General features: G+C 41.7%; 2 protein-coding genes across 2 annotated transcripts; both read right to left on the bottom strand.

Moving 5' to 3' along the window:
- Positions 1 to 3,448: 3,448 nt before the first annotated feature.
- T265_09234 (hypothetical protein) lies at positions 3,449 to 4,958 on the bottom strand (the record flags this gene model as incomplete). The annotated part of the gene is made up of 2 exons (XM_009175259.1): positions 3,449 to 3,565; positions 4,902 to 4,958. The coding sequence occupies 2 exons, from the start codon at positions 4,956 to 4,958 to the stop codon at positions 3,449 to 3,451; spliced, it is 174 nt and encodes a 57-aa protein (XP_009173523.1).
- Positions 4,959 to 17,826: 12,868 nt separating this feature from the next.
- On the bottom strand, positions 17,827 to 19,496 carry T265_14795 (hypothetical protein; the record flags this gene model as incomplete). The annotated part of the gene is made up of 2 exons (XM_009175276.1): positions 17,827 to 17,947; positions 19,387 to 19,496. Coding segments are annotated over 2 exons (228 nt in total), but the record flags the coding sequence as incomplete, so codon positions are not given.
- Between the last annotated feature and the right edge of the window lie 5,856 nt (positions 19,497 to 25,352).

Raw genomic sequence — 25,352 nt, 5'->3', positions numbered from 1 at the left:
CATTAGCGAAAACATAGGGTGGAAATCCCAACCCGACCAAAGTTCACAGAATCCCATTTGCTCACACTACTATCGTAGCATTAGCTCATCCACACAGACGGAAGGACGGAAAGTGTAAACGGCGTTCAATAGGAATCATCACGTGAACCGAACCGGAAGAACTAGACCTCATCGACTCTATACTTAGCGAACAAACCCTAATACACAAAATCCTCTAGTCGGTACCTAACACAGATTTAACTTGACATAGCTGATTAGTTCTTCTACCGCCTTAAATCTCAACCAACTTTGTTACCTAGTCATTTGCTCTGACTAACCTTTGCGTCAGAAGAGAAACGTTGTCCGGTGATAAACACAGCTATTTTCCGTAAACTTTTCCGAAAACTTATTCATAATTGTTATTTTAGGAATCTCAAAAGGTTTATAAAAGAGCACTTATGCACAGTGCACAGGTATAGGGAGTATCTTAATCGTGGGCTGAAATTAGTCTTACGGATAATCCACGACATAATACCAGCGAAGTCGAAGGTTTGCACTGAATGTCCAGTGGATTGCGAACAACCTAGATGAAGTGCCTGACAAAGCGGAACAAGTCATTCTGATGATGTAATACTAGAGGAATGCTAGTTGCCTACTTCCGACGAAGGTATGAAGCTGAGTGACTACGATCTGATTCTGCTATATTTCTGTACGGATTTTTGCTTTGTGAATACAAAGCTTGCCTCAGGAACATCCAGCTGGATGCTCTAATTCTTTTCTTTTGTATTATTCTTCCTCACTGTTGTTGCCCTCTAAGCACCGACTCCTCACTTTACGTGTCCTCATATTCGCTACCACGTATTTGGACCTGTGGCGACATGCTCTTTCCAGACAAAAAGAGTCCGAGATGATTAGAGACAAATCTTGGCTCATTCTACCTTATCAGTTTATCGGCCAATTCAGAGCTAAAAAATGATGAGTCTAATGTTAAAGTCAAAGGTCTAATAACATAGCTGATAGATTTTCGATATGCATTCTTAAATGCTTCGGATAAAACAGACAGTAAGATTGCGCAGAAAAAAGGAATAAACGCGCCTAGGATCCATAAAAATTGAAAAATTATACTTCTAAGAGCTACGTGGTAACCTGGACCACGGCGATGAACGGATTCCCTTAAGAAGTTTATTCCTAATGACAGTGTTTCTGACTTGCTTTTAGTGTGCTACAACGAAGGATTAGTAGCAGAAGAGATTTTCATGAGGACCTTGGATGTACGAGTATCCCTCATGGGTTAATTTTTAGTAAATAAGTAAAATTTCAATTCAGGGTTTTTCCATCCGGTGCAGGAAATTTGGAGATGACGTTCTTGACAACACATGTGACATGTTGAAGGTCAGACCTTGCCGGAAATTTTCTGCCAGACAATCTCATAAAGTATAGAAGTACAGGATTTGCTTTTGTCCAAGACAGTTTTCCTGTTACCAGCAAGCTACAGTTTTCATCCGCTCTTTAAATTGAGGTATGGGAAATGGGCGTACCAAATAGCCCTTAACGTCCACCCATGTCCATTCTTATTTCAACGTATTCACAAGATTGTCATTCGACACTGCTAAACCAGAAAACTGCCAACGCGGATGTTTAGAGTTCATGTGACCTGCTACATTTGATTAACCGTTCTCCGGATTCTGATCCGCGGATTGTTGGATAAAGGCCTCTCATTGTGTCATCTACAAAGCCTTCTTTCAGATGCTGAGTAGTATCACGACATGCAACTGTCACATTGTCATGCCGAGGGGTATTTTTTTAGAACTTCATCCCGAAGACCAACTAACGGCACCATGTTGATGAGAGCTCCGAGTTTACGTCTGCTGACTACGTCACTCATATGTATACGTTCATTCATGTCCCTCATACAACAACTTTCCTAATCTTTTTCATTCTTTCCATAATTTTACAAGTTTAGTTTTTGTACTGTAGCTTCTTCCTCTGAGTGTTCACCGGAGAGCAAAGGGATCCTCTCTGTTTGACTTGATGTGATCCGACAATTGTTACTTTGGTTGGTTGGCTTACATGTCACAGTGTTGAGACTGAATTCAGCCACGAAGACCGACGCAAATGTGACAGTTAGACGCCTGCTCGAAGTTCTGGCTTACAGATCAAGCAATGCGCTTTGTTTGTACCATCACCATCACGCATGGTTTTGTGGTTTCATTGTGCCCGATCAGCCCTCCTACTGTGTAGTTCGAAAAGACGAAAATCAATCACCTTTACTGGGGACCAGGTCTGGATATAACCCATGAATGGCGCCGTTGCGAAGCGCACAACTGCATGCATCAGAATAGGGTCAAATAACCGAGATCATGTGTCCTAAATTTCTCATTCTGCTAATTAATTCCTCAAAAACATTGTTTAGAAATCTAAGATGATATGGGAATAACGATAACCATGCTTCAGTATAAAAATCCTCAAGGTCATATTTGAGAAAACACAACAGCTTTGGTCACTGCTGGCGTTTACTTTTACTTATCACTCAGATACCAAAGAACGTCGTCTGGAAGTTGGAGCAAGGGAGAGCCAATATGCTTTATTTTGCCGGCTCTATTCACGAAGACTTGATCCAACAAAGTGCTCAATTCTACCACACTGTGCATGTAATGGTTGAAGACTTCCGCAGAAAAAGTGTATATAATTACATTCTGGCCTACGCAAAATAAAAGCGATGTATTTATTTTTTTCACTCACTCTTGTTGCTTTTAAAATTACGCATATCATGGGGTCGTTGTTTTCGTAACTATAAACATGTTTTTTTACATCGAATGCCGGCCCTTGAGAGTATTATTAAGACAAAACGAAGAATCGGGCGCCGTTTAGCGCCTTTCAACTTATACTCTCGTGCGCTAAAATGTAGCAAGTCAGCACAACATCAGTATACTATATCGTCCAACTCGCTGTAAGTTGGAGAGTTTTTCGAAATTTATGAAACGTAAACAGTCTAATATGCATGCAGCTTTACCGGTCTTGAAGAAAATGGATCTTGCTTAGTCAATATATCCAGTTATAAATATGTTCAATTACTGAGTAGCATTCGTGCTGCATTTTGGTTGCGCGCACAATTCAACCGATCATGGTTAACTCCATCTGAAACTTCGATACTACAGTCGAAATTAACGTTTAATCTGGGTGCTAGACTAGGGAAATGTCTGCACCAGAGTTTAATCCCACGGTGTTCTCGTTGTTCTGTATTGCGCGTTAATTTTATACACTTATTTACGACAATAGTTAAAATACTGTGTCATTTTTCTACACCAATGCAACAAGTCACGGCATTTTAATACCTGTTCATCAAACCATCTTTGTGCTCCTGTCGGAAATACGTTTCCCGCATTATAATCTTTCTTAGCAGGAGCTTTCTTTCGCATACACGATTCGCATTTAAGAAGAAACCGGGCAGTCGGAATAAAATGCTTGCTTACTCAAGTTCGCCCACTCTGGATACTGCTCGTACCTCCCCGGGCAACCATTTCGCAGCTGATTCGCACATTTCCGCTTGACGCCTTGCTTCTTGCTCTAGACTATCACTCCATGTCTGAAAAGAATTCCAACGAAAATATGATTGTTGAGACACTAGAATCAACCGACTGACTGTCACAATCAAACAGTCAATAGCGAAACAATTCACATCAGTTGAGAACAAAGAGTTACAGTTTGTTACATTTAACATGGATCGTCTTCGGAACGATGTATGAGTCAAGTGGAACTGTTAGCGCGCAACTTCAAAGCAAAATATACAGCAAAGTGCGTGAACTTGAAGCGTGACATCTGGACACTAATTTGGGGTAGGGTGTATTTTTACGGAATCTAAAGGCTTTAAGAAATAAGTCTACCCAAAGCACAACGTCGCATATTGCCCAACACCCCAAGTTCTCCTCACTAGGCATATGGAAACAATTTATCATTGCAGTTTTTTCTTTTATTCTAACTTTATTGCTATGTACTTTTATTTTTATGAAATTGATGAAGTTCTGTCAAACAGATTTGGTTTTGCGAGAGACTCACCCAGAACCAAGCTAAATCTCTTGTTTTTGATGTTTCCATTTGTGATGAAATCGCGAACCCCTGGCACTGGACTTGTGTTTTTCAAATTTTGCTAAAATCCTGAGTCATTGTCAACACTTTCGGATAAAATGACTATGGGCCAGCGCCTTTCAGCTGATCACCTACCTTGCAAGCGATATTAGGAAAGCGTCATCTATGCGTCCGAACTGCATACTTAGAAAGTGAGCCCCAGATAAACAGGAGTAAGAAACACAGCCCCAGATGACTACTTTTACAGCTCTGTTCGCCTGATTAATATAACTACCAAGGTTATGGGCTATAGCCGTTCTCATTGTTCCAGTTGGTTTTCTGGACCGGGGGTTTTGGATGGAGTTGAAAAACGTTCTTGTGAAACAAGCTTTTCAACTTCCAAAGATCATCATAATTTGACACACCTCTGAAGGAACGTTCGCATTCGATAGGAAATTCAGAGCAAGCACTGCGTCGCTTGCGGGCTACAAGATACACCACTTGGTGATGGACTGTCCCAGACTTCACCTCAAATCGTAGTGCATGTAAACACTTAAGATGATAAAGCGAACTGTTCGAATTCAGTACACCCTGTAATGATATCTTCATGGTCCTATCGAGCTTGCCACAGGATTCACACTGAAAATTCCGTTATGCTCCCAACGATCTTTCTTAGGTAGCCATCGTGAAATTAGAGAATGAACAAGGGGATTTGGAAGGGAAGCTAGCTGTGGTTTCACTGTTAAAACAGGACTAGCAAATATCAACTGCAAAACAGTGGAAAACACAAACCAGTTGGAACAATCAAAGATTTCGCATAAGTCACTTTTATAATTGATAGCTTTGTAAGAACTTACCAAATTGGGCATCGACAAAGCTTGTGGTTGGCCAGGGACTTTGCCTTCGAGAATCATGACCCTGTACGTATTATGTCTGTCCAAATATGTTAATCTAGGATCACGTGAGTGAGTCGAGCTATCTGGAAAAAATAATAAAAAATAAAATAATAAAAAAATAACTTTTATGGTCATTTCAGTCCGACGAATCAGTAGTATCTACTCATAGTGGTGACCCCAGTACTTGGCCCAGTTGAATCATTCCAGCCATCATAAAGAGGGTATATATATTTCAGGATAGATGAGGTATGTTGTGAGTTCTAAATCAGAGACGCGAGAATTCGCACGACAGAGACCGAAAAATCTCTATATTTGGCGGGTGTGTTGGTATATGTAAAAAATGCTTACACATATCAAGCATATGCCACAGGTTTAGATTGATGTACGGATTGAAGGAATTCCTTAAAAAGCCCAAAATGTCATAAAAATACCGTAGCAATAGGGTTCTTGATCAGAGTGTAATGGGATATGAGTTATCAGCGAGTGTGTGCGCAGAAGGATTGCTGATGGAATACAGATGTATAAACAAACCTAAGGGACAGTGTCGATGGTTCAGGGAAGGCAAAATTACAGTTCTGAGGAGGACATCAAGTGTTCCCTAGGTGCCTTAAAACAATGAGTGAAAAAGATTCGGTATTCAAGCTCTTTGGATAGATAAATTCCCTCACCGGCTTTAACCGTTTAACGAGAAAAATAAAGGCGAATGTCAAGTGCTAATAAGGGAAAGAGTTTATGAGGAGTAATGTCTTATGATGGTAACATTCAACACCAGAACCGTTTGAGGGGAGATCTGACTTGTAGAGAGAACAAGGATACCTCAAAAAACACATGTGCCGCTGGAAAGTCCATATTCATTCTTGAGTAACAAACGGGAAGCTGACATCAATAGCCCGTGGAATAAAAGACAATGCGGATATCCCTTTGACACCTTTGACACAAGAACATTTACTTCAAAATTATGCGCTAAAACTGAAAAAATAAAGCCTCTACAGATATCAGCACTTCCTCGCTGATTTGGTAAGTGTTTGAATAGGGTTCTCGTGCATTGTTGGTCCCTCACGCATCGCTACCTCATCCCGACTCCCTCCATACGTTTGCATTAGTGATGAGCTGCATTCAGTTAAAAACCCGGATAGGGCACTTTCACCAGGTTCGAGAGAGAGGCCGCTCAAGGACGAATACGAAGTTCTTCATTCCGTTTTCTCGACTACCAGTAGTGAAAGGAGGTAGGCCATTGCAGCGGAGTTATTTATTAGAAAATGCCAACTGAGCGGTTACAGACCATTGGACAGGGAAGCAAAACTCTCATTTGCATCTCATTTACAAAAACTGGATATCCATCTTCTCCTGAACGTGTCTTCTTGAACTTTCCTGGATATTCATTGACTTCAATCATTCATCGCTCAAATCCAAGCAAACGTTACAAAGTGGTTCCACAAATTCCGCAACAGATCTCCCTTTTCAAAAGACACAAAGCAAAATTCCACGAACAACACATACTGCTCGCGTGCCTCCCCGTCAACAGTATCACCGTTACACCAATAGTAGTCATCTGCTCCTCAGGAGTACGGTACTGAAAGATCTGCCAAACTCAGACTAATTTGGTTAAAAGGGTATGTTAGAAAATATCGGATGGCTCGTTTTGGTGAAATTTCTTAAAGCTGTATGTGTTTTAATCAAACCGGTATCTAGAACTGGCGGAATACGTGAACAATGGCAGATTAAGTAGCCAGACGTTCAAGAGTACGATTCTAGTAGACACGTTCCCCCACTCTATTAGATGATATTTTACAGTGCATTAAACCGGTGTGATCAAGGTTGCTTGGAAATCAATTACAAGCATCCAGAGCAAGCCACGGTAATCTGCGTCGATTTTGCGTAGTTGTTTTCAGGTTGTTTTATGTACAGTTATGTGTTAATTTTTACGTCACTCAAATGATGCACTTCTGACGGTAGTACCGGATTTAATGCGATGCTCTCTGCAGTATTTCTGGTGCCTTCAACTCGGCTGACCAGTCTATTATCCTTGACACGCTTCCCCATCAAGGAATACCCCCGGAACTTTGTGAAGATAAGCAATTGTTCGCATTCGGAATTGTGAGAGTATGTCCGTCAGGACTGCTGACTCTCCATTCGTTTTTAGTTTTGTGGTTAACAAGGTAATGAGATTAACACTAGATGGTCTTCAAAACACCGGTGTTCAAATAACTTGTGATAAAAACCTTGTCAATCTCAAATATGCAACTGACATCGCTCTCGTCTTTTAAGAAGAGGAGAGGTCGCAGGTGTTTTTGAATGAACCGATCAAAGACATCCCGTCTTTTGGTATGCACTTTGCACCCACATGATGCAAGGTTGTGCTCGTCGACACGCAATCCAGGGGGAGGCACTCGAAGTTGTGAAGCGTTTTACATATCTGGGAAGTTGTATTAGTTCTGATCGTAATGTGGCTGTCGGGTCGCGTGTGGTAATTTGAAATACCCATCGTGTCACAGTGGTATATCAGGTGGCGTGCTTATCAGGCTACACTGCGGGCTATTTTGTTGTGTGGTTGTGAGAACTGACCTGTTCAAGCAGCGGAAATGAGACGTCATCAGCTGTCCGACAATCGCTGTCTCAGGACCATAGCTTATGTGGTTTGGTTTCGAGGAATCCTTAACGAGGTTTTAGTAAACGAGCAACAGAAATTTTTTTATTGAAGAGTGTGGCCAGAAGCTCCGTTGGAGAGGCCATGTACTGCGTATTCCGAGCCACCGTATGCTAAAGAGAATGGCGTTTTCTTTGCCTAATTCAGAATGAAGTATTCAAAGAGATGGAACACCGATGACCTTTTAAAGGGACATGAAACACTTGGGCTCTCCACGCCTTTAAGTTTGGGGACTACCTGATCCTCATTGCGCCTGTTTGGAGACGCTCAATGATATGGTTGCTACTCCTTGTCAGTTTGTATCCAGATTGATTGAATGAGTATCTGGAGTTGTAGGGACCTCAGAATGGTTGCAGTAACCTGGCACCAATTGCATTCCCGTTCCACCTTATGTCTCTTTTCAGAATGAGGCTTTCAAATAAATCATAAACACAAGGTAGCGAAGTATCACTGTTGAATACTGATGTCGTTCCGGCTATGACGACAACCAAAGCTTTTACTGATGCCACTTCATCAACTGATTCATGGGAGCGTTCATTCTCAAGCTAACCTATATGGTGTTTGTGCTAAAAAGTCATTACTATTGCTCCTAATCACTAAGATATATGTGCGTACGCATATCCCAAAGCAAAGATAAACCAGTTGAGCTCACCTTCTCCCCCCGGGTTTGAAATTTCATACGGCTTTTCTCCCGGTATATTGGGTCTACAAAATGGCGGTTACAATGTCAAAGAGCAGTTAAAAGTCCTTAAAAGTATTTTACAACAAGTATGAAGGATAAATGTTTAGGAAGTCGCACTCACGACGGCCAGTATAGACAGACAGTGACGTATTGCGCATTTTCCATGCGCCATTCAATCATAGTTTGTGGGCAGTAGACTTGGTGGCAACCGACTTCCTTTGTTCCCGCCCAAATAATCTGGAAAGTAGAGTACCCAAAACGTTAGCAGCTGCCTTTGTACAACTGCGTAGTATCAAATCGGTGACATACAGTTACCTTTGTGTAAGGTTGTACTTGTTTCACATTCGAAGGAGGAAACACTCCATACGTGTAATAAATGTGGCGCCTGAACCAGCTTTCGACAGCACTGCGGAAACAAAAAAAAGCAAAATTGGGATGGTCAAATAAAATGCCTCCATTTAACAAATTATCACACTTAAAACTTAATCACTGGACCATTTTCAAAACAAGTCCATTGTAAAATGGCCACTTGGTTGTTTGTGTAAAACACGATGTTCCAAAGAGTACTGAAAATTGCTGATCACATTTCTCAAGTGGGGGCTCGCACAACTCAGGATGTCGGACGTTATGTAATTGTGCCAGATCTTGCCCAAAATTAAGCGATTTCCCGCAATGCGTTTTATCGCTTTGAAGAGCTGAGTTTGACATATGAAGTATGTGTGAAGTAATAAAATGGCTCACTTGAAATGCTATCTGCAAATGAGCACGCGATTGGTTTGTGAAGTGCGCTACATATGGTCTAGTACTTTATACGTCTGTAGCTCTCTAAGTAGAGCCAAAATGTAAACTATGTCACTTAGAATGAATTAATTCGGTGTGACGCGAGTATCAGAGGCGGCTTCCGTCAGATTAATGAGTCCAGTCTCAACCTGACGGTATAGAATTAGGAGGTGGTCGGTGTGCGGTTACAAAATGTTGCGTTCAATATATGCTTAGGGGAAACGGGTTTGGGTGCTTTGTTGCCTCGTAAGAGCAAATTTTTGGCGAGATATAGATAACAGAAAAGCTTGATGCCCACCTGTTCTAACTGCATACGTGATCTTGCATGTTCATCTGTATGACACCACAGAGTTTGTGGTAGATATCTGCAGACTGTTTGCATCGCTCACTGGTTAGCGGACAATGAAATCTGTAATTAATTATCCCCTTTGGATTCACACTCTCAAATCTTATTTTCACATGAGCATTTTGCACTTTCGTACCCCATTTTACGCTGCAAAATCTGTCTTATCCCATGTCATAAGCATCGCCAAATGGTCTTACATTATCTCACCATATAGTATTTTTGAACCAAATTTTCCGCAAATGCCTAGATGATTTTTTCGCTGACCTTTTGTTTTTTGCGCCCATCTATTGCACGTCTGTTGTGATGTGAGGTCACAATCGAAGTTTCACGAAATCGTATGAGCGTACGGAGGTCCAGTTCGGGTTATTGGATTGGTTCGGCGGCAACCCATCAGTCCGAATGAAAATCTTCTGTTACACAGTCACTGAGTTCACCATCACTCGTAAACCAGAATAAGTTTTTCCCACAAGTTTCGTTTCTCTCAGACCTATCACACGGATTCGATACTTGAATTTTCAAACTTGATTTTGCAGCACTTATGAATTGACTCAGGCTCCGTCTACCTCCAGTAATACATGTTAGCAACGTATTAGTTTATACTGACAAATGGCAGGTATCCACCAATGAATATGGGGAAAACGTCCGAGAAAAGTAAAAGATTTCCGTGTGTCCGTAGGTGCAAACAGTGTCTGACGTCATTCAAAAGGTTTAACATATAGAAATCCTGGCTTTGTAGAGTACTAATCACCTGCTCTTGCAGGTACATTGCGGACACATCTAGTAGACTTCTATTTTGCAAAGGCCGGTTCTCATCTAAGCACGGCAAATACTTGGCCTTTCAAGTGTGCTTGCAGTGAAAATTGTGTACTTTACACCTAGCCATGATTTTTTTGGGGATATGTGTACACGGCCACAAATATTTTGCCCTGTGCGGGTTACCCTGTTTAACAGTTATTGGTGAATGGGAAGTTGGACTGGAAGTTAGTTGGCTTTCAACAGCTCACCTGGAGTCCCAAAAGATCGTGTCGAAACGCACTGCATCAATATAACTGCTTACCTCGGGAACACTAGCATAGTATACACATGCCGCTTGCTAGATAACTCAGAGTGAAAACATCTTTTGATATGGATAGTGTAAACCCAATTGTGACAACATCAGTGGAAGAAAGTTCGGAAGTGTTAAAACGAGCCCAAATCAGATTGAATGAAAATGGGGCCCCTAGTGGGTTCAGAGCAATGTCAAGCGTACCTCAACGTGGCGGCCAATTCACCACAGACCGTCCCGTCACTGACAATTTTGTTAAAAATTGACTTACTTTACTGTTCTCGATACTGAAGCAAAAATATTTTCCGTTGCGGGGATCTCATCACTGTTAACTTTGCACCTGCTTGCAGAGGCTTCTGCCTCACTGGCCAGTCTCCAGCTCCAAGTCTGCGACAAAGAAAAATATCGGGAACAAATTGATTCATATATCGGCTATTGAAGTTGGTTAAGTGATAAGTGAAAAAAAACCTTATTACAACGCTGTTTCGAAAACTTTAAGGCTAGTGACAAACAAGCGGTAACATTATTATATTCATGTAATAACAGTGATATACTCTTTTCGATATACCAAAGGAATCATGGAGAACCACGTTATTAGCTATCCTGTCGACACATCAGTGATAAAATATGGTATACGTGAGTCTGTTGGCGTGACGAGGATTAAAATAAGATGGTGTTTTAGGCATAGCACAGGCTCTGTTTTGAAATTCCGACGACCACGTGACTTGCTCCTAGTAGCGTCGCAGATTTCATGGTAGAATAGAGCGCATGAGATTTCACACCTGTGTGCAAGTAACCTCTGCTTTGTGAAAAACTCAAAACATATTTTCACTTTTGGAGATGGGCAATCCTAGATTATAAGTTTTTCCGCTGCTGAAACAGACATAAATAGACTATTTTTTCTTGTATTGAAGTGCGGATTCTCCCTGGCGATCAGTTTTACAGCAGCAACTACAGCAACAAAAGAGAAACAGCCACCGGGAAACTGACGGTTGTTATTTGGCCACATACAGCATCTCCGTCATCATCAAGCATCACTGTTGGCAGTGATGCCCCACCGCCGTACTAATGGCATGATTGTGCGAGAGTTGGGATACTGCCAGGGCGCCCACACCTAGACAGGAGAACAATTAGGGTCCTCAACAAAAGTCTTCAGCTCAAAAGTCTAACCAAAAGGCAGCGGCATTGGGCTGGAAGTGCAAATATATTAACATTTTCACGGAACAAGTCGGTACACATGTTCCAACCTCCAACCCGGAGGGCTAGGAGGCTGTTTTCGTCAGACCTCTACCCAAGAACTAACCTGGTATGAGAGACGTTGTGAGTGTCGTGTGGATACCCCCCGGTATAGCTCAATGGGTTGCCGAGGTAAAAAACCGCCCTACCGTGGTAAGGTCCAGTCTCTTCGTGACGGGGCCAAACAGAGCGAAAGAGATTAAATCATAGTGATTCAGAACATACAACTTCACAACAGTTAGTGGGCAAAGTTCAGGAGTCTTAGTTCCAGGACTTGGGACAGGTCAAAGAAATTTGCATTAAACAAAAAAGCTCAACCAATTGCCGGTATGTTGCTGCGTTTCAGATGCTAAAAGCATCAGAAAATGAAAGTTTTTTTGCCCAAAACTAGCTTTTTTATGCATATTAATGTTCACTTTCCGGGGTAGAAAAGAACGTCCATGCCTGATCGTTCCGAGTTGAAGGAAAACCTAAATCCAGAAGAGTCATGACTGGACTACTAGTCCTTGAATCGGCTTGCTGACGAAGAAGGCTTGCAGCGTTTTTTCGGGAATTAATATTAAGCCACATCGTATAGTTTATTTAACCAATGAACTGACCTAGCTTTTGATTTTTTTTCTTTCAAATCAACTCCTTATTCTGGCTTTATTTTGGGTCAATAATTCCGTGTAAGAATCATTTATAGTGCTCCTGTCCGGAGATTACTCAGAATAAAAACGCAAATAGATTGCGATCACGAACGTAACCAGCCCTTCACTAAAGCATTCACCTGACCACGATAGCTCCACTGACATGAGTAAAAATCAAGTGCTTCTGGTCCACTCAACAGTTATACGAAAAAAAGTGTACGTTTTCCATATTTGAAAGTAAAACCAACCCAAAACACCGAACAGCTTACCTGATAAACTATAATAGTTGGCTTTGAAAGTGTCGATGTTACGTTCGAACATCAAACTAAGCATACTAGTCTGTAGACGTTTGGAAATTTTCAGGAACACTTACCAGATTGGGCATTATCCTTGGTTGGAGCTGTCCGCTGACGTCACCCCGAAGAAGCCTTGTTCTGTAGGTATTGTGCTTCTCCAAGTATTCAGTTGGTGTATGGACCAGTGTAGCTGAAAACAAAATGTAGATGGCCAAAACAAAAAGAAAGGTTGGTCAGATCGGGAACGTTAGAGGTTCCGTCTAGGGGGACGTGTTACAAGGGGTAGGGTTAGCATTACTGATGGCTCAAGATTGCAGTGAAACAGAGAGTAGGTGAAGAATCGTACAGTCGCAAGAGTTGGTCAAATATTTAGCTGACTGACAATTTAGTGCAAGTGGAAAACAAAGCGAAACTTCTGAGTCCTATATAATTTGTATTTGTGTTGATGGCTTTGGTGTAAAAACTTGATGGTTCAAAGGTAGATGGCTGGAAATACAACTCTAATGCGTATAACCCCAGCTAGTGCTGGGGATGTGTATTTGGGAGAATGCATATGACAACCAGATCGATGATATCATTGCATTTGTATTGGTTTATGAGAAACCCTGTTGCATCGTGCATAATCACCGATAATCTTACTATTGGGAAGAATACTGGACAACGTGATTGTTGCACTCCATTTGGATGGAGAGGGAACAAAAGATTCTTCAGATATTGAGGCTTGGAGGTAAGTTTACAGGCGTACATTTATTTATTTATTTATTTATTTATTTACTTATTTATTTAATAGAGATAAAACAAGTAAGGAAGAAATCTGTTTGTTGTGTTTCAGAGGAGTTTGCTTTTCAATATGTGCTGCGCCATGAAGTAGCCTGTAATCGCACGTTTTCCTCTTTTCCCTTCCAAATTTCATTTCAAATTCCATCTGCACTGTTGGGTTTCCCAACCATACGTCTCCGTTTTCAGTCAAAAGACATTTCGGGTTCAGCGACCTTACCGAGAGATCTTTGAGTTTCTGCCTTATTCGCTGTTCAGTGAGTCGAAATTACTATCTCAGCGTTTATCTGGTGCTGCGGAGAGTGTACGGTTAGATGATTTCTACGACAACTATGTAAGAGATATTTCAATGGCTGACAGTACACAAAGAAAATTGACGGACATTATATTACTCATACATTCTTAGCCTACTCTAAAGTATGATTCCTAAATCTTGGTGTTATTAATATCTTGTACACGAGAGAAACCAGTAGGTCTTTTAAACATTGCAAGAGTTGCGACGGACGTACGGAAATTAGAAAACATGTTTTAAATTGATGATCAAAACTAGGTTAGGACCAATGCCGTTTAACAGCGTTCCTGCATAGTGAGAATATCAAATTCTTACAAACCAATTTGCTCATAAATGATTATTCCGTGCATCTGGATGGGTAACTCTGGGTCAGCTAATCAAACTCGCAGTGTAATTGGACGGTCCACCTAATGGTTTCTTTGTTGAAGGAAAGAATACATCAGAAATGAAATACAAAAATCTCACTCACCTTTCTCGTCATCCTCGTATGGTTTTTCCCCTTCTACGTTACCTCTGTATTGATTAAAACATACAATAAGATGTCATTTGTACGAAATGTGGGCGCAGGATGGCTCAAATATGAGTAACTATCTGAATCATACTTACCGTGGGTGATATTGGCAAACCGTGAAATAAATATTCTGCTTCCATGCTTGTCCCGTCCAAAAACGATGACAGAAGTGCCTGTGACATCCAACCTCTCTTGTTTTTGACCAAATTAGCTGCATAATAAAAATATATGGAGTATTAAAGAGTGGTTTGGCTTGGTAGTTTGCGAATTGGTGATAATTCACTAATTTCTTACCTGTGTGTATCCTTCGAAATGAGAAGAGCCCACCGTACTAAACGGACCGTACTTGTAGTGAGTATGTTGATCAAACCAAGCCTTGACGGCACTGTGAGAGAATGCAGGTAACCGTTTGTAAGAAACGAAACATGAAAAGTAAAAAAATTGCAACAAACATTATAAGATATCCATTAATTAAATGGGCTGGCACCTCTCGCTACTGGACTGGGTGGATGACTGCTCAAACGAGAATGAGTCAGGTACATATACACATTGTTCACAATTTTCTACTATATATTTGAGAGGTAGCCACTAATCGATATTTTTTAATCAATCAGTTTCCTTGTCACGTGACCTGGGACAATCCGGCAAAGTAGTTTGTTGCGTAAAAGTGGTGACTATGGTTGATCACAAATATCAGTTCACATCAGTTCACCGAGGAGAAAAACGGAAATTCTTCTATTTCCACTTCGTGAAAATAGTTTTTTACCACTCATTTTCAATATAGAAGGGGTTTAAACCATTTTCCTTTTACTAGCGCGTGCAACAAAACGTCGTCTAATTAAATTCAGTGGTTTTGCTTCCACTCTCGTTGGAAAGCTGGACACAAAACTCAGTAAATGTGGTCGACTTTATCTTTTAACAGCTTGATTCTTCAGTTTTTTCGCAAGCAAACCTAGTCAGGTGACCTAAAGACGACCCTATTTTGTTTAGAAAGTTTTTCAAAAGTGCCCTTGGGTTATTCACCGTAGACGTGAATAGCCGACCTTATGGTTAGTTGAGTATTTCCCCAGAGGCTTACATCATTTAACTAATTTGAATGAAGGCTCCACAAGTTGTGGACGTTCGTATCAAATGATGTCATTCAAATGATTTTGCCCAAGATAACAACCTAAGTATCCTGACACCTACCTTTCATGCGTCTTACCATCCACATAATCTCAGGGCAATCAATGAAACCCTTCGCCATGAGGTCATTAGGACTTGCAAGTCGAAACTAGAAAGATTATTTCCCAGTCATGTCATCAGAAACGAAAATTCGGACACAACCACTCTGATGTGGGATTATATTTTCAATATTTCAAGTTAGTCATGCCCAAGGTGAGAAGGAATAGTGAATTGGCACGTACCTGAACTAAACCCCATCTGTACAGACATTGCACCCCTAACAGGGTTAGAAGTGTCTTCCTGGTGCGAGATTTAACGCAGTAGGACCGTCAATGTCTTGCTTTGTTCGATTGCAAGTATTGTAAGTAACGCGGCTCAGCATACCATCAAAATTTGCCTTTGCACATCAGCTTGCAGAAAATATTTTCTGGTGGTACACGGCTAGGTACTTCTTGCGTACGTCCTATGAATACATGGTCTGCGTGGAGCTTCGGACAAAATTTTGTCCTCAAGAGTTTGCACCTTGTTCATAACAACGTACCTGTAATTCGTCGGACTTCTACGAGCTTTCACTTCTGTAGATGATTACACCACATCTGTAATTGTATCGACACAACGTGACTGCGCTTCGCATGCGGAATCACTTGTTTTGTTGTTGTATTTGGTCGTTCAATGTCCTGTCACTGTTTCAAATGCTATGTTTGCAATTATTTTACCCACCTGGATCCTCACTCTTGTATTGTGACAGCCATGGGTGCCTTATCTGCTCCCTTGCAATCACGTGATCCAACTAGCATTTGTTGTTGCTCAGCTGAAATGGACGCTATTCAGTAAACTGACTTTTATAGGCTCGTAGGAATTCGCCCACCTTCCGCATTTCAGGCGGTAAATTTGTCAGTGCGAAAACAAACGGATATGTTTAGCTCGTAGGGTTTGGTGGGTTTTAAAAATACAGTGAAGCTTTCCTGATCAACGGTATATTCAAAAAGAAAATTAAGATATACCAGAAAGCTTTTGATCGTCAGACGATGATAGTGGAATCTCTTTTGTTTTAGTTCAGCCTGAAGCGAGAATTCTTTTTGTGAATTTCACTGCATCACACCTTTGGATTTGCCCGATATCGATCAGCTGTCACAGACAAGAATGTTTTGGGTAGAATTCCATTGAGAATACATTAGTTCCACAGAGATTTTCCCACTGTATTGGGAAACGTTCCCTGTAGATATTTCAATTGAGACGTTCATCCCGCAAAATACTTATTCAGTGAAGACATGCGTTGGGAAAGACGATTGTCATTATTTGTATTCGAAAGTGCTACTTTCCAGTGGAAACCCCAATTGTCTCGTCCTGTTTCGTGCCAATTTAGGCTGGAAAAGAAAAAGCGCTTGGAAGGACCGTAGATCGGAATCCCACCAAGAAGGACTATCTCACTTGGAAGCAGTGGAAACTGTCGCCAAATTGGCGTGATCTAACATTGGAAATTAGTATTTCACTGGTAATCAAACTGCTTTATTCAAACAACTTTTAGCACAACGTTGATTAATGAAAAATCAGGTAGATTCAGGTAGCCTATTCAGATCGCTAACAAATGATATTTACGATCAAAACTTGCGCAATTGGGATACACCGCGCACTTGGCAGTAACGTGGTTTGGACCTAAACTTGGGACATCAGTTGGGTAAACAACCTGGTGTCTGCCAGTCTGCAATCTAATGTTTAAGCATCAAGTTCACACTATAGAATTTCAGTGAAGTAATCAAGCAGAGTGAATGACTAGATGTTCCTGTTTTTAAAAGAGTACGCAAGGCATCTCCGTACGCGACTCAGCGTTAAATAGCCAGCTTGCGTGATTACATGACTGGTACGTAAGTATCTCAAGAAAAGACACGCAATATAATGCACTGGTTTTACTAATCAACTGACTATATAAACGTTTTTGAGGAAATTACAGTAGCGAGGTAAAGAGACTCCTTCTTGGGTATCCATGATTTTTAAAATAAACTTTTGGACGGGCGTAATGAACATTTTACCAAGTGGTCTTCTCCATACCAACTTTGCGTATGGTGTTTCTTCGAAAATTGTGTTGGGAGGTCGACTCTCCTATCATTAGCGCGACCCATCTGAACACTATACAACGCTGTAAATAACCGTTCATCGAACAGCCTCAGTATGCACGGAACTTTCTGTGCAGCCGAGCACCCCAGATGTGGTGAAAATGAACCAATATTACTCACATTTTGAACAAAATGACGAGTAATCTGGTATGAAACTCAACCCAGTCTCTTACAACGCAAACTCTGAATTTGCTTAATATTAAAAAACCAGCAGCGAGAGTTTAATCTGCAGTAGGAATTACGGGGTACGTGGGATAAAATTCCATTCGTACTAGAGAACTGAACTTAGGTTAAGGTTAATATGGGCTTTCAAAATTGTCGCCTAGTTAACTAAAACACATTACTGAATGATTGGCTACTGTCACTCACTCGTAATTATGTTCTGGAGAAGCGGCCTTGTTTACGTTTGTTGTGGGGTGTCCTGTAATTTCAAAATTGCATTCCTCTGCCGAACGTTGAGCCAATAGAGCAAGTGCCGCATTCCATTTCTACAAAGATTAGAAGTACACAAACAGAGTCGAAATGAAGCAAAGGCGAATTTCAGCCGAATAACATTCATTGAAAGAATTCGTTGGGCCAGCGGACTGATCAGCTTGAATCTTCAATGTGAGTGAGCACCCGATGAGCTCGGTGCTTACTTCACCGTCACCAGTAGCCATTTAAAACGTACAGTGGATGTAGGGAGCAGGAATGTCAGCAGAAGCAACTATCACATCAAGGTTTAAGCTAGACTAGATTTGCAAATCGGCCTCCGGCCCGAATCATTCATACTTAGCCTTGACAGAGATTAGCTGCCCAGCACGTTATCATGTAGAGGAGCTGAATGATAGGAAATTTATTCTCGTAGTTCTTGTGTAATAACTATGGCGTTTTGCATAATTCAGAGTAGTTGAATTGTAATTCCGTTGCAATGGCTGAACTGAAGACAATTCAATGTTAATGATGAGCATTTCGATATGGAATAATACGATGCTTGCCGGCTCGAATGAGGCCGACAACCCAGCAGAGGCGAGCGCAATATACAAAAGCATGAAGTTACAGTAATAGGCGTACGCATATCGGTAGATTTATGTTGGATACCACACACCCAAAGGATACCTAGGTAATTCCGCAAAAAGCAAGCGTTAAGAAAATTGCTTGCGCCTTGAACAAATCCTTCAGTTTTGCCCCAGTTTTTCTCACCAATTAGCCGCCATGCATCCCAAATTGCATAGCTTGAGCCAGTTGGCGGGTTCAGTGGACGGCATCCGATGTGAATCAACTACCTGGTTTGGCCATAAATTGGCAACTGCCTTCCGGAATCCGTCTTTTGCAAACCGCTTTCTCCTTGCCATATGCGAAGGATAAACAGCGGTGTTCACTGGCTTTACATAAGAAAGACGGTTGTACACTAAATGTGCTCCAAATTAAACTAGTCCACTTGTGACAATATGCGCCAATATGTTTTTCGAAACACATAAGGGTCAATGCCAAATCAGTGTCTTAAGGCAATCGGAAACGACTTTAACTCCCAGAAACTTTGGGACACTGTGGATCTCCCACCAGCGGTGATCAACTTGTTTCTCAGTCGATAAAAAGCAGTCACCCTTTTGAGAAATCCTGTAGGGAACGGACTTCTTTCCTAAATGGTCTGCAGTAATTCTCTACTAAATTCTAATTCGGGCAACCCGAGTACTTGAAAGGTAAACACCGGAGAGAGAAAAGAATCCAGCTCAAATTCGTTTGACCTTCACTGGTCTGGGATTTTTATCATTCCCGGTGTGAAAATAATGAAAAAATCTTATCCAAGGTGCAGAATTGAGCGTAGACAACCATCAGCGGTCGGCAAACACGTTTCTATCGATATCACCCACGTAAATTAGGATCAGAATTTTAAATCTTTGAGCAGGGTTTTCTTCAAAAGCTCCGCACGAAACTGAGTACTCACCATCTTGTACATGAACGTGGCTTGAGGCTGTTCACGCACTTTTCCGTCAAGCACCAGTCTGCGGTACTTGTTATGATCTTCCAAATACCGTTCGTAATTTTGAGGTGGATCTGTAATGTGCATAGAGGGTTGTAATTTTATCTCACACAGAGTTCAACTGAAACGCCACCAACATGAGTGAGGCTAAGTTCAATCTGGGAGGTAGATGACGATTATTCCCAGGTAGAACTGAGCCCTTTTGCTACAGCTCCGTCAGTGGATGAAAAACTACGTACTTTGTTCATAAACGGAACTGTAGGGATTTAATCAACTGATAACTGTATGGCTTCTTGCTTTGGCTAATAGGTTTTACATCAAGATTCTATCTTGCAAGTGCAGGCAGCCCATGCGGGTGGATCGAATCAAGACTGTTTGCTTCATGTTAGTAGCTGCCATCGTTATGAGCGAGGTTAATCTCACAAGCATCTATCGAAAACAGGACCTGAGTGCATTATCAGTTATAAGTAGGATATATAATTAGAATTCTATGTAACTTGCACCTTGACGGCCTAAAATGGACCCCATCTGGCAATTATACAGCTCACGTTAAGTGATGTATTACTCACCGGCCTGAACATGACTGGCATTAGAAGGCTCATCTAGCTGTCATGGACGGTTTCCAAGGAGACTACTAATATTTGGCAATCTGAATGGACTTCTTAACTTTTAAAATGTTTGGTCATGTGGAATTCATTGAAAACATAATAAAAAATTTTGAAATTCAACGATGGTTCAACCTAAACGTGCTCACAGTGAACAAATACAACAAAACAAATAAACGAAATGGCTATTCAAATACCATAGTTATTCCTATCAATGTGTTCTCATCACTACACAGGCAAAAATAAATTTCTAAATAACTTGAGAGGTAGTTATTTGGTATTGCAATAATATTGTGAGAACAGTGGTGTTAAGTGAATTTTTGTCCTACAAATGGAGATGTCATATCAGGATATGATCGACGACTTTCCGGAAACAATGCTGTTAAGAAGGGCTGAGATATAATTTTGTAAACGATAATTTGAAAATACGGAATACAAAATTTGATACGGGTCTCTAATTTTCAGCACCTAAATGAGCCTTGCTAATGACAACAGTCTGGCGCTTTCCGGGGGGCTAGAAAGCTGAAACTGGGTATGTATCTGACTGGTTCTCAGGTGTTCGGATCGAATACTCATGGATCACAAAGGAGACGCTCTTTACCAAACCAGTACCCTTTCCTCCGATGCGCTTATTCATCTACTTGGTTAGCGACTTTACTATCTGCCATTCATTCAATTTGCCAAAAAACTCAGGTGGGCTATTCAACGCTGATGTGCGTGCAGAATGAACCAATAATTGGAATAAACCGCCCTTAGTGAGTCCTCACATGCGCTGTGTTTAGAAAGGATCATTTCAAAACAATTCAGAAGCAGCCTTGACAATTCGCTGAGCATGACCGGCCGAAGTCTTCCATAGAACTGCCCCCATGAAATTTGTTCAGCTATCACAGAACGTTCAATCCAGAGTGTTGATAGATCGCCGGATTTTGTCGCAATTTGTCACACCACTACGATGTGATCCTACTTTTCGTTAGACAATGAAGCGAATGTTTTCCAGTTCCTTACGCTCACAATAAGTTATAAATATTGGGATATAGGTTCCATTGCGTGAAATCAAATTGCAGCAGGCACAAGAGATGACGATGCAATTCTACAAACATACCCGTATATGATGCCACCTTGCGACCATACAGCGATTCTGTGGTGAAACAGATACCCAGAAATTATTGTAAATGTGAAATAACAATGACTGGTTTTGCAAGCCGTTGAGAACCACTGTGGCCACGTAAGCTGTAGCCACACTACCACGAAGATATTGTAATAACTGTTGAGTTCTGTGTTTTACGACATTCTGCTATCACAGTCTTGTTACATTCCAAGAGGAAATTCATTGTCAACCAGTAAACCGACAAAGACTAAAGTCGCTTACTTGGCAGCACAAGCGAGTCTTCTACTGTAGCTTATTACTGTAGAATAGTTTAGGGGATAGTGTATCTAGTCTAGCTAAATAATACCGTTACGTACCTCAAATGCCAGCGTTTTATTTTTGGTTCATTTAAAACACCTATGATAACCGACAAGTCTGACGTGCAAACACGAAAAGTTATAAGATGGAAACCGGTGAGATAGCCCGATCGTTGATCCACATGAAGAATAACCGCAAGTCTTCAGAATTGGATTTAATTGACTGTTATCCTCTAGTCAGGATGAGACTTATGTGTTACAAAACGATATCCATCACATTCCACAAAAATACTCACACGACCGTGGAGCACAACAGTTGATCATCTGATGGACAAGTGACACATTGTTCCTTCACAAAACCTGCGCAACATAACAGTAAATACGTTTTTGTTTCCTTAAATACCAAAACGTGCGATCAAGTGACTGACAAAAGTGGCGGAGTGAATTTCAAGTTCATCCTGTTGATGACCGTGGATTATGTATTTGCGCGTAAGATTTGGTGTCTTTCAGTGGTGAATCGATCTCCGAAACTGAGAAAAACTATCTGTGAACGAAGACACAAATAATTAAAGGCTGCCTGTACATAAGAATCGATGGATTACTCACAACCTCTTCTAGTTTATCAAAGAAACGGTCAGTCTATTTCTGCTATGTGGTAACGTCCTTGTGTGCAGTAAAACCCTATATTGCTTACTCCAGCCTCTAAGCACACTGAAATGACTGTCATAACTTGACTGGTCACAGCAATTCTTCAAGGTGAGCCTCAAGCTGGGAGACACTTTTCTGGGTTCGCTGCTCCTACCTCTTGTGGTTCGGATCATTTTGCCTCTTTTGGAAACCACCTACGTCAACTGGACGTTGAGGTATAATAAAACTCTGATCTCGATATAATCTGTCCGATAAAATATATTCAGCTGGTGATAGGTGGGGATGTGTTCAAATGCAGTGGTTGAGGCTTCATCCGCTCACTGGGGTCAATCTTTACTGAAAAGCCGAGAATCACTGTACGGCCCTTGCATCCCTGTTGGAAATCATAAGCCGGAATTTTCGAACCGACGACCGTCCGGCCAATGATTGAACACTTAACGGTTTGGGCGAGAGTGGCTGAGCGGCAGTGGGACTAGCTCTCTATTCTATAAAACTGCAGATACTAGTTCTCTGTTTGTCGGACTGTGATCGAGCAGGCGTTTAAATATTGTGCCTTCAGCTAAACTTCAGTCTGCTGATAAATGTATCCACCAGCATTGTGGGAAAATAGTGAAGGCAGGCTACAGTTCAGGGAATATTAATTCTTTCAAAGCAATCTTGAGGAGATATTTGCCAACATCACAACATAACGATTCACAGCAAAAGGGACATGCTGCATGGAACGTGTTGTGGCATATTAAAGTCGCAACCTGCTGCATGGTACACCGCTTCTCCTTCTGTTCTTTTTGCTGGACGTCGACATTCGAAGCCGACATTTTTCACACGGTCGCCTGACGCTTATGCGTTTTGCTACGTGTTCGATTAACAAAATGGTTGAATCGTTGATCTTGTAGCCTGTTCGGCCCATCGTCGGGATGGAAGCACCTATCTGACAGCATGTTTTATCGTGTAAATTGGTGGGATTGATCATCAGAGCAGAGTTGATCGTGGACATGAAAGGGATGGAAACAAACACTTGAACGAATGCAGAGTGTTTGTCGGCAAATTGTTTGAACCAAACACCAGAAATGACTCCGTAGCTTATTCTTACGAGTTCCATAACAGCATATCGACCAGATCAACGCAGGTTTCCCGAATCTTTTATGGTGAAATGTACATCACATGTGTTCCTTCCAGTTTAACGGTGGTGTTGAACAACCTACGAGTATTTGATAAAAACAGACAACTGCATAATGCAATTCGCAGCGGAAAACAATTGTAAGAAGCCTGACTTTTTAGCGAAATTCAATATAAACAGTGTGTTGCTTGCTTGACAGAGATATCTCATATTTTTAGTCGTTTTCGCCAAAAATAATAAATTGACTCGACTGTGTTTCCTTGCTGATGCACAATGCCATTTGAGATGAAGTTTATGAGTGAACATTTTGCAACATTGCAACGATAAGAATGACGTGACACCCGCGTCAACATAATGCTCAGACCTGTTCTTGCGAACAAAGTTCTATTTCATGGGGAATAAATGTTGGAGCAGACCCTCAATTCAACGGATACTTGGAAGTCGTTTAGTGACTGGTGGGGTGTATTGAAGAATTGGAAAACACTAGTCCGGCGAGAAGGAAATAAACCCTGTTGTGACGTGTGTCTGGAGGCCAGAAAAACTGTCCCGTTGCGATTACAACTTTCTATTTATATGATTCACTTGTGACCGTATTTGATGGTATCTCAACCAACCAGTGTGTCTCCTGCACGGCCACGCCGGTTCTCGGGCGGTTGTTCCTTTGTCTCGGTTGATCATAGATGGCCGTCTGTACGCTTGTGTACGGGGTGCCTTGGCCATGGATTGGGCGTGAACTTCCTGTGTCCCTTTTTGAACTTTCTCCGGTACATGATAAAATCTGACGTGATTCAGACGTGGGGGCATAATCGCACGGCTCTGTTTCACATGATTGTTCCGCTGCGCAGTAGGTTGATGCGCGGCCGTATTAACGTCATGCGATGAAATTCTGCCTGACCAACAACCTTCCTAACTCCCAGTTTGACAGTCTGATTTTCATGTCGACTCTCCATACTAATACTACAGTGAGAAGTATTCGGTGGTATTTGATATTCGCTGCGTGCCTTATTGGAAGTGACTAGGTTTTCACCATTTTATACTCCTAGCAAGTATGCAGATGAGCTTTGTGTCAGCCTTGCAGAAATACACACAGAAAAGTTGTCAGACTAAGACAGAGTCGTATGCTTAGACATGGAAATTTTTTACAGTCAAGCCGCCTCAGTGCCCAACTCTGAGATGAAGCGGAGATATTAAGTGGAGCTGCGTAGCGGATCGGTAATGTCCCCAATGGTGCCTCTAAGAAACGCTTCGGAAGTCCGCGACATAGCTCACCAAGATTGAAAAAAAGCGATTCTTAGGAATTCCNTAAAATCTGACGTGATTCAGACGTGGGGGCATAATCGCAGGGCCCTGTTTCACATGATTCTTCCGCTGCGCAGTAGGTTGATGCGCAGCCGTATTACTTCCCCTTCCATCAAATGCGGGGGCGGAGCTTGGACACCAAAACACAAACTACTCGCACGTCTCGTCAGTAGTATATACCATGATACCTTTCATCTGACCGTAGTCGCACGTCGGTGTATCCTGTATCGTCCTCATCTGGGCTGATATCAAGTGTCCTGAATGTTGGTACGATTATTGCAATATTCTTTGCCTCAGGTAGTGTCCCCTCCCCCCAGTACTACCATATATATCATTTCTGCTGGAGGTTGCAACGATTCTCTTATTGCATCTTCGCACGAGTTATGGAATTTGAAATGTTAGTGAGCTTTTGCAAATAGAACGACTAGCTCCCCTCAAGAAGAGACAACTTAAGGTTCGCCCTCGCTGCATGGCAGCAAAGTCCGTGTTGACACTGATGTTTCACTGCGTTGCAATCGGTTCTTGTGCAGGGGACATGTTCTGTTGACGTGTACATCTAATCACAGACATCACCGACAGATTGATCACCTAATCTCCCAAATCAAGAGCAGATTGGATCATGGTGACCCCGGGCTCGAGGACAGATGGCATCCAGAGCGTCACCGCCATATCACTGTGTCAGGTCATGTGACATGCGCAGCACATGGGTGAGGCACCACGGTTTGTGCTGCGGGGTGGTCTGCTTCGCAACTAAACACTTCCCTGTTGCCTCGTTTGGAGGTCCGTCACGCCAGCAACTTTTCCGAGACATCGGTGGTCAAAGTCTCGGAGAGGCTCTAGGTTCTCCGACAGCGGGC

Source organism: Opisthorchis viverrini (assembly GCF_000715545.1).
Source record: "Opisthorchis viverrini unplaced genomic scaffold opera_v5_264, whole genome shotgun sequence".
Classification (NCBI taxonomy): Eukaryota; Metazoa; Platyhelminthes; class Trematoda; order Opisthorchiida; family Opisthorchiidae; genus Opisthorchis; species Opisthorchis viverrini.
The sequence above is the reverse complement of the archived record's forward strand: the minus strand, read 5'-3'. Positions and strand labels throughout refer to the sequence as shown.